Here is a 13,954-nt window from a genome sequence, read left to right on the forward strand (position 1 = left end):
TCTCGGAACCGTGGGGGTGGGGGAGGTAGGGGATGGAAGGCTGCCAGGAGCAGAAGGCAGAACCTGCGTTATATACAATACATCGAAAAGTCTAATGGAAAAGATATATTAACCAAGCCTAATGAAAACATCAACCATCTCTTTCAACAGGTGAGATTATTCTACTGCTTTTACGGTTTACTGATTTGCTTGGATATTAATGTTTGCTTGCATGTTAATATATAAGAAAAAATGAAGAAAAAAATAAATCATTGGTAGATAAAAGCTTTTAAAACCCAGATTACACCAAATATATTATAACTTTTTATAAAAGGTGTCTTCGGTAAAGAATGCTTGTAACCCCCTTTACTCTAAAATCCAAATATTTTCCCCTCCCATGAAATATCCTCAAGGTTACTTCCAGGAGCAGGGCTTGAGTGGGATGGGGTCTGACTAGCAGCAAGGACTGTTTGTATCCACACAGCTCTACAAATGCACCTGCCAGCCTGAATCCCAGCGCTTCCTCTCTGTCTGCCACATCTAGCCCTCCCAGGAGCTGAAAGAGAGGTGCCACATTCATTACAATGTGAGTAAGTAGAAAATAATCTGTATTGAAACAACTAATGGTCTAATAACTATGTTTCCTACAATATTTCTGACCAATAGGATAGGGCACTAAATGGCTATGGACTGAACAGATACAGACGGCATGGCTGGATAACTTCAAGGAAAACTAAAACATAGCTGTATTCCACCTGCTAGCAATAACTGATGGAAAACAAGACTCCATCACAGCTATAGGATTCTGAGATTACATGGAAACTGGCTAAGGCCAACTCTCCTGCAGCTTTCACATGTATATTTTCAAATAAATGAACCTAAGAAATAGGTTCTTCCTCCCCCATTCCCATCACCTCTATTTGGAAATTTAATTGAATCCCAAAGACCTCAGCTCAAATGCTAACTCTTCAATCACACCTTCCCTGACAGAATCCTCCAGCAGGATTCACCTGTCTTTTGTTTCCACAACACTCCGTGTGTCATGTTCCTAAACACTTTTACTGTGGTATTATAGCTATTTTTCATGCAATGATCATTTCCTTAACTACATCTTTAAAGCAGAGTCTTTTTATCTGTTTCTTCAGTGCCCGGAACATAACAGAGTATGTCTTATCTGTCATTCCACTTAACAGTCACGAAAGCCCAGGGAGGAAAGTATGATTACTATAGCGTGGTTTAGGAAACTGAGGCTCCAAGAGATCATCTACTTGCCCAAGGTCATAGAGTTAATTGATGACAGAATCAGACTCAGACCCAGCTCTTAGCAGCTTGCCAAGTTTTCAAGACATCTTTCACTTCCAGTAAGGTCTAAAGGTTGTTTCGCAAAGGCAGTAATACAGAAATCTCCAGTGTTCCACATTAGTCTGTATAGGAGCAGCTTATTTTTTGAGGCTAAGAAGTGTGCTTGGAATTCATTCGAAGCACCAGCCCTGATGCTCATTACCTTTGGTTACATGCCATTCTCTAACTCATCTCCTTTTGCCTGTGAAAAATACTCAGGTACAGGTTTTGTGAAGTTTCTTCAATGATCACGTATTAAGTTTTAGTAATAAAAGGAGACCAGCATCTACATTGCAGCCAAAGGAAAACGGAGTTACAAGGACAAGAGATAACACGAGTAATAAATTCTATGTCTGGAGCCTCCTTGTACTCAAAGAGTGCAGAATTTTGCATGTAATTCCCAGTATTGATCACGGAAGGCCTTTGAAGCTGGCAGATGTGGGTATTACACTCATTAGGAAAAAATAACCCCTGCTGGGAGAAAGGAATATTTGTTTCATCTGTAGTTGCCTTGGCCTGGCTGAAATAAGCCCTTTGCTCTGACTACATCTTCAAGCAACTTTTTAATTGTCACTTGTCACCCCAAATAAGTGGTCTCCCAGGGAGAGGGGCACAGATCAAAAAGGCTGAGTATTTTTATTTGCAAGCTGTGTACACTATTCATTATAAATTAACAAATTAGCATTCTGTTTTACACACCAAAGGAAAAATATAATATGTAAAAAGTGAAGTGTCTAATAGTTCTGACAGATTTGCCCCTTAGGTCCTGCCTGCCCAACTCTGTCTTTTGATGGCACTTGCTCTCCCCTCCCCCACCCCCTCTCTGTTGCCAGTACTTCTGCACATTCTCTCTCTATGTAATCCCAGTGTAATATCATCAAAAGTCCCCCAATAATATATTGGGAAGTCCTGGCAGGCAAAAGAAAAGATTTGCTTACATGTAAATCTCCTGTAACATTTAATGAAGACTATCTCTCCTCAGCTTTTATACTAATATGAGCATGACTGCAATTCCTGGAGCTGCAAAGTTCTTAGCAGTACAGCAGAACAAATGATCTAAGGATATCACATGGTGCCAGATACTCACATTTTCTGACCGGAGCCTCTTGGCAGGACAGCCACCATCCCTGGGGTGAAGCATGTAATACAGGCGGACTTTGCTTGCATGTTTTCGACTCTGTGAAAGAAAAGCAGAAGCAGATACAGTAAAAGCACAGGCATTTTAAATCCCTTGAAAGACAGCCTGTGGCTGCAAATACAAATGCATTAGAAAATGCCTCCACATGCCTAACGATTGCAAACCTGGGAGTATATGAGGTTTTAGAAAAGTTGAGTGACTTGTCCAAGGCCACATAGCCAATATAATTTCAGGATCAGAAAACAAAGTTGATGAAAAAAGTTGAAAGCTTTGGGATCTTTTAGCCTGGAGTGGCTAAAGTAATTGTCTTCAAAAGTAAAAGAACGTGTAAGCAGAGGAAATAACATAAGAATCAACTGACGAAAAGCTGGGTCCACAATCTTCTCTATCAGTTCTGCTGCCGTGTCCCAACGATGCGTGGTGATCACTCTCGGGGAGCCTAGCATGCACAGCACCCCCAAAAGAAGCCTTTTTGTCTGGTTCTCCCATACTCCAAAACTCATTAATACGTTTTAAAAGGGATTTTCTCAGTTCATATGTCAAGAGCAAACAAACAGTATTTTTTGCAAGTCTGGAGACTGATCAGAACCTGAGCTACATACCAACAGAAAGAACCAACTAAAGAAGCAGAGCTCACTTCCTGCAGGATTAGCGGGATCACAGACCTCATGCTGTGCTCACACGTCCATCCTGCCTGGTCTGGGGCCATCACGGAGAAACTGATCCCTTCTAAGATCCATCTTTCTCCTATTCCCCTGCTCAGCAGGACCTCACTCTGACTCCCATTGCCAGCAGAGAAGACTGCAGCTCGATTTCTGAGTTTCTACCTGAGGCAGGATGGCAGAGTGAGAAGGACACTAACAAAGCAGTCAAAAGTGTAGAATCCTAGCTCCAGCGCCACCACTTCCCAGCTGTGTGACACCGGGCAAGTTGCTTACTCTAATTTGCATATAGTCAAAATGAGTCTCATTTTCTCCGTTGTGAAAAAAATAATAATAATGTTTATCAGGGTTATCCTAAAGACCAAATGAGTAAATGCCTATGAAAAGTTGCATTCAAAAGTTGCAAAGATAAGAGCAAACATTTCTAACCACCGAATGCATCAATCCCTAAACTTGGTCTAACCTGATCCTAGTATGTGTGAACTCTCCTCAAACCCAGTTTCTGACTAATTTCGGTTCCCTATCTCCTTCCCTTATTCAGAAATTATTTCCTTTTTTTTTTCAAGCACTTCCACTTTGCCTTTATTTAGAGCTTAGTTCTAGCCAATATCCTGGATGATGATTTCCCTTTAAGAATTAGTCACAAAGGCAAAACGATTTTCAAAGAACACACAGAAAGTTGCGTCTTGTTTACAGGATATATAAATCCTCCCTCTGGCTTTCTTTGTTCATCACTTTCTTCATTCCTTTATTCTGCCCAGACAAGAAGATCATGCTTCTAAGCAGTCCTCGAACACTTTTAGGATCTTTAAATGGATTTAAAGGTGCTAATGGAACATGAAAAATATTACAGATGTGTAAAGTACTGAATTGTGATTTTGAAATACATTGTTAACACTTGTAGCCATTTCTAGGTCATATAATAAGATTTAACCAAGGGTTATCTGGAATCTTTCTTGCCTGGAAGATTGGTAAGACAGAGAAATACAGACACATCTGGACACCTGTCAGATGATTTCAACATTATTGCAGAGCTTGTGCTGTACAACGTTTTTGAGAATGAGACAGTACACATTACCATCTTTCTTTTTTGCAAATAAACATCCTAATAGTCAAAACCTGCATCTATTTTCTACAGTTATGTTGTATTTTTGGAGGTGTAGTGGAAACTTTAGGAATACTGCTACAGTCAAAAGAATAAAAGCCAACATTTAGAACCGACACAACACTGAACGTGGACACCAGGGCAGGGCTAGTGAAAAGGTACACGCTGCCTGATAACCGGTAAAAAAAAAAAAAAAAATAGTATGAGCCTCAAATGTGGCTGAAGCAGATGTTCAATTTTGCATATGTTACCATAAAAAACTTCTACTCACAGTTTGGTCACCGTCAATCTATTCAAAGCCTTGGAAACCATGACTGGACAATTTCACAGTCATGGTGAAATTGGAAATCTCATATTGCAGATTGCTTTATGGCTTTTTCCTTTTCTCTTTCTTAATGTATATGCTACTTTGAAAAAGATTATTTGCAACAAAGGGGAAGCTCACTGAATTATTTAATTGCAGCTTGACAAAACTAGTAAGAACCCATTAGCTGGAAAGAAAAGGGAAATAAATGATAAGCTCTGCTGTGAAGCCATTAGTGGTGAGAGATGTTGGGGTTTGAGGCTTATTTTGTTCATTAAAGTTCTGTTTTTCTCCTTCATTTCTCTAACCTCCTGGTTTTTTAGTGGAAGACTGATGAGTACACTCTACTTAGGGCCATTTCTTAAGGTTATCGGGTGAGTAGAAAAAGGACTTTGACAAATATCGCTGATTCTGGAATGAGATGGAGTCACTCGAGTTCACCACTTAGCAGCTTCTCTTTCTGTTTCATCATCTCTTTACCCTTCCTACCGCCTTTTTTAGGTTCCCTGAACTGGACCCAATTGCTTTCCCCACACACGAGACAGCCCTGATTTTATGCAGGAAGCAAAAGCCCTACAGATGAGCCACTTTTCAGTGGGAGGGACATGGTTATTATGATTCAAACCCAAAGCTGTTTCCAAATTAGGTCAACTGGCAGGGAGAAAGAAAGTCCCAGTAGAATGTTCCTGGGCACTATATGGCTTTCCCTGCCACTAGGTCTTGGGTCTTCAATGTTAGGGTGCCATTGGGATCTGCCAGCAAGTCCTCTCCAGCCTTCCTGGCATACTCAATTTCTTCTCAAGAAAGGATGCTAGGAGTCACTTACAATGAAAATGTCTTCCACCAACTGGCTCACTTAACTCCCAGAAATTCCTTGAAATTTGGCACAGTAATCCAACTCCTTTGAAAGTATTCTAAAAATAAATAAGTAAATATGCCCCATAAAAGTTAAAATTGCATTGGAGGGCAGTGCAACAGTGGCTCAGCAGGCAGAGTTCTCACCTGCCATGCCAGAGACCTGGGTTCAATTTCCGGTGCCTGCCCATGTGAAAAAAAAAAAAGTTAAAATTACATTGGAGCAAAGATGTTCATTACAACAGTAGCTAAATAGGAATCAGGGGAAAAAATTGGGAGACATTCACTGTAGACAAGGGGAAACTAATTAAAGCAGCCATAGAATGCCTTATGTTAAGTTGGACACTGAAAAAAATTCTTTATACATAATGAGCATTAAGCAAAAAATGCTAAACTCAAATTACATTATACTATGATTACATTATATAAAAATGTGTAAGTATGTCAATAAGAAGGGAAGAAGGGAAAAGCAGGATTTGTTAAGGTAGGGAGAATATGGATGGTTTTGATTTCTTTATTTCTATAGCAAATTTACCTATAGCACAAAAATCATAATAATGACTTTACAATGCTTTTAAGTCAGTGTAATTCCATGTTGAGTGTACTTTTTACCTACAACTATTGCTATTAGTAAAAGATATCACTGATCTGGAATGCCTTTAGCATAGATTGGTATCACTGACCCATTTTCATCTATTATCCTTAACATTTTATCAACATTGAAAATGCATATTTCCTCATTGCATCACTTGGTTATTAGAAGAGCCTCCTTAACCCAACAACAATGCCTGTACTTCAAATATTAATATTTTTACTTTGGTACATACAAATCCCATGACAAATACATGTATTTTTCCCAGCGTTGTCACTCTCCCCTTCGGGGTATACACACATACTACGCTATCCAGATGACCAAACTGAGAAGTTGTGGGAGAAAAGATGTTTCCAAAACTGGTTCTTATTTCATCTGAATAAACATGAATAATGACAACAATTCTTTATTATTTCAAAGATGTATCAAATATTTAAATTTACATTGATTTCAAGGGTATAAAAGGACAAACTGCCGAATGAAAATAACTTCTAGAAGAAAAAATACTGTACAAGTTCAATGACTATTACAGAATTTCAGGAGGGAAAAAAAAAGGACCATTTCTTTAAGGCAAAAGACATGAAAGAGAAATAACAATATCTTTCAATTGCATGGAGAATCAATTCCAGGCTATTTCTTACATTAATATTTGCATTTTAAGCAAAGCCATTACTTTCATTCAAACCACATCAACTTTAAGCTTCCCAGATAGGCCAGAAATTACCAACTCTTCCATTTTAATTAAAGCCTTTGCCCCCAGCTGCTGGGCCCGGGAGCAGGGGCAGACCTGTGTGCAGATTAGTTTCTTTTGCTGAAACATTCTCCTGGCACTCAAAAAAAAAAAAAAATCATCTGAAGTAGAGATTCAGGCCAGTCTTCTCTTTGGAGGGATAAAGAATAAGACAAATCTCTATTTTAGATGCATTGCTGTGAAAGAAGTGGTAAACCACAGAAATAGAATAGCTTTGTGCTTCACCTAAAAAACCATCTTCCATTATCACATATTCCTCCAAAAAAAATCACAACTCAAATTTGCTTCAAACAAGGCTACTGATTTCTAGTCTCCTAAAATGTGGAGATAACAAAGCAAGTTTTTATTTGCATAATGCTCTGCACAGCCTTCAAAGTCCTTCCACATTCATCATCTCATTTTGTCCTCAAATCACAGTTGTGAGTCTGGAAGGAAAGGTGTTATCTCAAATTAGTTTTAAGATGCACTCCTGATTTCCTAGATAAGTCTTCAACATCTTATTTCATCACAGTTATCTAATTACACCTCCTCCAGAGACCAGCTAACATAAGCCAAGGACTATTAGAAAAAAAGATAACTTGGAACAGACTGATAATTACAGAAAGACGGTTCTCATATGTTATCGATTTGGTGGTATTTTAAAAAGCAGTCAGTTGGGAAGTGGGAGGGGGACAACAAATATTGAACATTTAATTTGCTGGGATGCCCTGGGAAAGACAGGCTCCACCCCCAGGAAGGAGAAGGGGTGCTAGCAGAACCCACTCAAGGCTAACATCAAGGACCCAAGGGCTGACTCCTGGAAAAGCTGTAGCATAGCTAGGAGCATTCTGCCAGGAAGCTCTTTCTCCCCTATCAAGCAGCTAATTAGGAAGCAACTTCACTAGAAGGTCAAGATGAAATGCAGACAAACCAAATTGAGAACCACAAATGCTGGAGAGTCCCTCTCTTGAGTGGAGCTTTTTCTAAGAGGGATGCACTTTTCCTTATTACTACAGGAAGGATATTGCACACAGAAACTCCGTGTACCTGGAGTGGAATTTGAGCCAACTAAAAATCTAGGGAGAGAAAATTTGCCACTAAAGGAAGGCTTTACCAATACGAAGAAGAAAGAAATCAAGTTCGTCTACTGGAACAACCCAAGACTCCAGGCCCCTCCCCTCCTCTGCTAGCAGCTGGGCTACTACAGTGGTCATGTAAATTTATGCAATCCAGTCACACAGGTACTGAAAACTGCTCAGACAATTCTAAAAGGATTCAGGTGCACTATGAAAGAGTCCAAGGCCAATCTACATTGGGCATGTGGCAGATTTTAATAGCCTTATGTTCTGCCAAGGATGAGTGGAGCCTATGAAAAAGTCTCTAATAAAACAGAAGGTTTTTAAAAAGCTCTAAAGAAGAAATCCAGTAATTCTTTGCAAAAATATGTATCACACTAAATAGAACTTGTCATTCAAGAAAATATTAACTAAACCATGAAATGACAAGACAACTGTGATGAGGACGATAGCTCATTGGCAGAGCTAATGACAAAAGGAAATTTAAAATTTTCCTTTTAAATTTAAAAAGTGTGGCTGTCAAGAAAGAGACGCTTATCTAGAATGCAGAAGCAAAGGATAAAGAAATGGGGAAAAAAAGTATACTGGAAATCTTACACATGAAAGACCAGAACAAATACAGTATACCGTGTGGATTTAGTGACAAAATAAACAGACATATAAGTGGAATAGAATAGAAAGTTCCAAAATAGACCAAATAATTTGGCACCAAAAAATAAAATAAAATAGGCAACTGGTATAGCACTGATATAAATGGCTACCAAAAATAAATAAATAATAGGTGTTTTAAATGTGAACTACATTTACGTAAAAGGCAAATCAAAAAGTAGGAAAAATATTTGCAACATGTTACAGAAAAAGTTTTAATACCTTTAAGTTAAAAAGCATTCTCACAAATCAAGAAATAGACAGCAAAGGACATAAATAGGAATTTTAGAAACACAAATAGCTGAAAGACATATAAAAAGATAATCCAAATTCTACCGATACAATTTTAAAATTAAAAACTGTATTTTTTCTTGTCAAAGATTTATAAAATATACACATCCATATTGGTGAAGATGCAGGAAAGGTGACACTCTTGTACATAGCTAATAGATCTATAAATTAATACAAGCTTCCTGGATGGAAAATTTGCAACATATATTCAAACAGCAAAAAATTGGTTGACCTAACAATTCTACTTCTATGAAGTTATTTGAAAGATGCAATCAGAAACATGTATCGTCATTTTTTTATAGTAGAGAAAATGGGAAAATAAGATGTGTCCTAAAACAAAAAGGATAAATATTATGACATTATCTATATGACATTACGAAAAAACAAATACTAACAAGCATAATAATAATAATATTCAATGGCATGAAAAATATCCATGAAAAAATACTAAAAACAAAAGGCAGGTTCAAACCAAAACACAGTATAGTACTAATTTTTTAACAAAATTAACAAGTACATACATGTACATATATACGTGTGTTTGTAGGTGCATATATATATATATATATACATACACATTTACATATACATGGAAAAAGACTTCAGAAGAAACATGTCAAAAGATTAAACATGGTTTATTATAGAGTACAGGTGATTTTAATTATGCTTAAGTATTTTTTTTTAATTTTCCAAATTTCTTAGGAGACCTCATTATTCCAGTAATCAAGGGAAAAAATCATAATTTCATTGGTCACCCCACCACAAATGATACATTGTTCTAATAGTGCTGCTGCTTTAAGACAAGCACGGGAAGTCACAGGAAGACCATGAGATTTGTACAAGATCCCATAACTGACAACTTATTGAAGAACAGAGATTTTATCTATTTTGCTCATTATTAAATTCCCATCACTATCATGATGCCTGACACATAGCGAGTGCTCAACAAAGATTTGTTGATTGAATGACTAAACGCATGAATGAAAGAACAAGGTATTTCTGGAACATAACCAAAGGCCCCTGATTAAATAAAACAATCATGTGAAAATGGTGCCTACATTCAAAGTCATCGTTGTTATAGATTCCTTCCCCTTCTAAAAATGAACTAAAAGCCATCACCCATCTATTTCCAGCTCTAAACCCCAGTACCGCAGTGCAGGTCAAAGAGAAGCAGGTGGCCTGCAGACCAGAGAGTCCTAGACCCCTGCAGGCCTTTTGTAGTGTGCACATCGGAGAAAGAATTCTCAGCAGGTAAACCAAAGAAGATGGCACTTGAAGTACAAACTTGGAAGAAATGGAGGCATTTTTGCAGCTGGAACAAAAGCCGAGATTCAGGGTAGCATCATGTGCCACAGACACGTGGCAGATTCAGCTTCTCAGAGGAAGAGATTTTGGGCCAGGTCGAGCGAATTCCTCAGCTGTATCCAGAAATCTGGACCCATAAGATCCTACATGGATAAAGTCTCATTTTGAACCTGTGATCAGACAGGTAGGCTGCAGTGGTCCAGGGTCAGGCACCTCTTATTTTTTAATTAAGGCACCTGGTTGAACTTCCTCACCTCTCTGGACATCTGGGCCATCAGCTAAACTAGATGTTCTGCTGGGCGCTTTCTTCCTGTACATAGCAATCCAACTTTTTCAACAGCAAAGAGTCATCTCAAAGTTTCTAGAATTAGGTTGCTTTGTTTTCTCCAAAATATTTTTAAAGAATATTTGAAATGAGAGACTAGTCTCTCAAACCAGGACTAGGAAAAAAGAATTTTTGCTGGAAAAAAAATGGTATTTGTTAATTTGGAGGGGTGTACAAACATGTTTGCACTAAATCTATACTTCTGTCTGCCTACACGAGTGGCTACATCAATGCATTATAATTTTAAATCAAAGTCTTGCAACCCCCCAAATTAAATCACCACCAAAGCATGAGGAACAGTTTTTCTGTGGTGTGAGTACAGAGCTAAATACGTCTGCATAATGCCTGCGTATTTTAAGCAGAATCACGTGAGAAATAAAGGAACAGGGGAAGATAAATAACGTGAGATAACCTCATCTAAGCCTCTCTTTTTCTCTTTGGGTGAAAAAAAAAAAAAGAAGAAGAAGAAGAAAAGAAGTGATATTCTCCAGAAGTCCCTGATAAAGAAATTAAAAGTTAGAGACAAGGGGGAAAATGCAAGTTAGAGTGTGAACAGTGATTAAAGTCAGAGAAGATTAGGTGATTTTAAGTAACAAAGCTATTAAATCCTTCTGAAATGTGAAAGCTTGAACCACATGAGCCTGTCTGGGGCTATAATTTCCCAAGGTCTCTTGGTTTCTCCTATAAAATTCATGGCTGGACTAAGAAAAATTTTAGCACTTTATAAAAATATTACTGGGGGAAGTCATCCCAGATTAACCCTACCATGGGGAAATACTAGAACAGCCTCAGTCTGTTTGTTCGGAGGGAGGTTTGGGCTGTGAAAATGCAGGCAAAGCAGGAGACAGCCCCTGCCCTGGTGAGATATCCGAGTAGCGGCCAAAAGGACCATCCCCCAAACAACCTGGATAAGGAAAACAGCAGCAATGAAGACACCCGTGTCCCTCTGATCCCCCCTTTACTGTGCATAATTTTTTTCACATTAATTTTTTATTCTTACCCTATTATTATATACTTCTTAGCATGTACCATATAATTATTCTCAAACTGCACACTGCTCTTATAACTGAATCCTCAATTTCTCATTATTTGTGTATTCCTAATCTATCCCAAGGCACCTCAAAAACTTCTGCCCGGAGCAGTTCCTCCATAAATACCCATTAACCATTTAATTAACCAGTGACTCAGGCGATGAAACAGAACCCAAATGGACCTTGCTTTAAACAAATCTTGCCTTTAAAATGAAAGCGTGTCTACGACAACAAATAAACAGTGGACTATTTGCCTTACAAAGGGATTCGCCATCTTAGAGTACAATTATTTGTTTTAAAGTCAAGTTCCTCGGGGACACTTGGAATGGGACTTTATTTTCCAAGATTTTATTTGCACATTATACATAACTTGAAAAAAAAGTAACTAGCAAGCTTCCTAAAGAACATTTCTCGGTATAAAACAACCTGCGCAGAATAGTACGCCCATCTCTCCGCACCCTGATAGTCCCCCAGGGCCTGAGCTAGTTCTCTGCATGCAAAATTATCTAAGTTGGGGCACAACTGAGAATCTTTTCCCCTGCTGAAATCGGCAGGGTCCAGGTATACTGCTAGACTGAAAAAAGAGGAGAGTAGCTTTGCTTCACCTAGTGATGGGAAACAGAAATTTTTTCTCTTGCATCTTATCTTTCAAAGTCCCCAAACCAAGTCAAATACTCAGAAGCATATTGTATTCTTCCAGCAATATGTGTTTTATTCAATACTAGTTTACAGCCCTTAAGGGGGAACATGCACGTGGCTGCCAGTTCCAATTCTGCTATCATCTGAAGCTCAACCACCACCTGCTCTCTAATTTATCTATTTGCCTACTCAGAGTCTGAGATGCTAGACTATTTACAGGTTGTTTTTGGGTTAAAGAAAAATGAAGAATTTCTGAAATAATCCACCCTCTCTAGCCAGGTAATTCAGAAAGATACAAATGGTCAGTGAAAGATGGTTTTATCCAATACTCCCCAAATGCTCCCAGTCTCTATATTACTCCCTCCCCTCAGCTGGAGGGACCAGAAAGAGAAAGCAGAGAGGAGGCAGAAGGGTCACATGTCCAGAGGTTATGGAAGGCAGAGTGTCTTTTCTTTAGGGACAGCAGAGAAATGACTGCAGGGATCCCTATATCCCACCTCTTTATCTTGTCCCTTTGCGCACAGATCTGACCTGGAGTAGTTCTCACCATTCCAGACCTTCTCAAAGTTTGTCCCCAGACCACCTGAATCAGAATCACAGACAGACTGTTTAAATAGTAGGTTCCAGACCAATTAACCAGAATTGCCGGGGGTGGGGGGCCTAGGAATTAGATGCTTCACCATTTCCGCAGGTGTTTCCCAGCCAAACGGATCTTTGAAAACCCCAGCTCTACTTTCCCTCCCTTCTAATATTCTCCTCTCCCCTCTCCTTCTCTGCCTGCCAGACCCACATTGGCAGAGAAAGAAAAAGAACATTGAAAGAACCATCTCTCAGTTTCAGCTGGATTGCATTTTAGTGTAAGACAAATCCAGGAAAAAAACAATCTCAAGGCCATTCTCCAAGGGACCTGCAACGAGTAGGCTGGGAAGTGCAGAGCTAGAAAGAAGCCTCTTTTTGGCAGGGCCACTGCTCTGTTATATTCCAGCTCTCAAACTCTATGATTGCCAGTTTTCACTTTTCAGAATTTTGTGTTTCCTTTCCCCTTCCATCTTCCATTCTCCACTTTCTAAACACCTTCAGAACATCTCCCCTTTACTATCCCGCTATCCTACTCAACACAATACTTCCAAAGAGAAGGCATTATTTTTCCTCTAGGGATAATCCTTTTCTCAGTCTTTATCTGGAACACCAGCACTCTACAGGCAACAAGGCATAAAACTCAGTGAAGCAAAAATATTAGAATACACCAACCAAGAATTTAAAATAAGCATGATAAATATATTTAAGGACTTGGGAAGATATTACCAGTGTGAATCAACAGCATGATATCATAAAAATGAAAAGTAGAAATATTATGTATTAGGATCATACCACAAAACTGAATCAGATTTATTGCTTTAACATGAAAATCCATCCACATAAAATACCACATTAATGGAATAAGAGGCAAAAAAAACAAACAAAAATGCATAATCATCTCATTGGATGCAAAAAAAGCATTTGACAAAATCTAAAACCTTTTCATGATGAAAACACGCAACAATTAGAAATAGAAATGAACTTCCTCAAGTTCATTTTTCCTCTATGAAAAAGCCACCGCTAACTGCATATTAATGGTGAAAGATTGGATGCTTACCTCCTAAGACCAGGAACTAGAAAAAGTTGACCTCCCTCTCACCACCTCTGTTTAACATTGTGCTAGGTAAAGAAAGGGAATTTAGGCAATAAAAGGGAAAAAAAGGCATCTGGATTGGAGAGGAAGTAGTAAAATTATATCTATTTGCAGATGGTGTGATCCCAAGGAATCCACAAAGAAACTATCAAAATCGTTAACAAGTTCATCCAGGTTACGAGATACAAGGTCAAAAGACAAAAACCAATTGAATTTCTAAACACTAGCAATGAACAGTCTAAGAATGAATTTAAGAAAACA

General features: G+C 38.5%; 1 protein-coding gene across 3 annotated transcripts in view; it reads right to left on the bottom strand.

Annotated features, from left to right (window-relative positions):
* The window catches only part of ZMAT4 (zinc finger matrin-type 4), a 409,363-nt gene that overhangs the window by 226,768 nt on the left and 168,641 nt on the right, over nucleotides 1-13,954 (bottom strand). For all 3 annotated transcript variants that reach the window (XM_077151827.1, XM_077151828.1, XM_077151830.1), the window contains one exon: nucleotides 2,408-2,497. In XM_077151827.1, the coding sequence (XP_077007942.1) occupies nucleotides 2,408-2,497 (90 nt within the window). The remainder of the gene's footprint in view (nucleotides 1-2,407; nucleotides 2,498-13,954) is intronic.

Source organism: Tamandua tetradactyla, chromosome 3, assembly GCF_023851605.1.
Source record: "Tamandua tetradactyla isolate mTamTet1 chromosome 3, mTamTet1.pri, whole genome shotgun sequence".
In the NCBI taxonomy this organism is placed as follows: domain Eukaryota; kingdom Metazoa; phylum Chordata; class Mammalia; order Pilosa; family Myrmecophagidae; genus Tamandua; species Tamandua tetradactyla.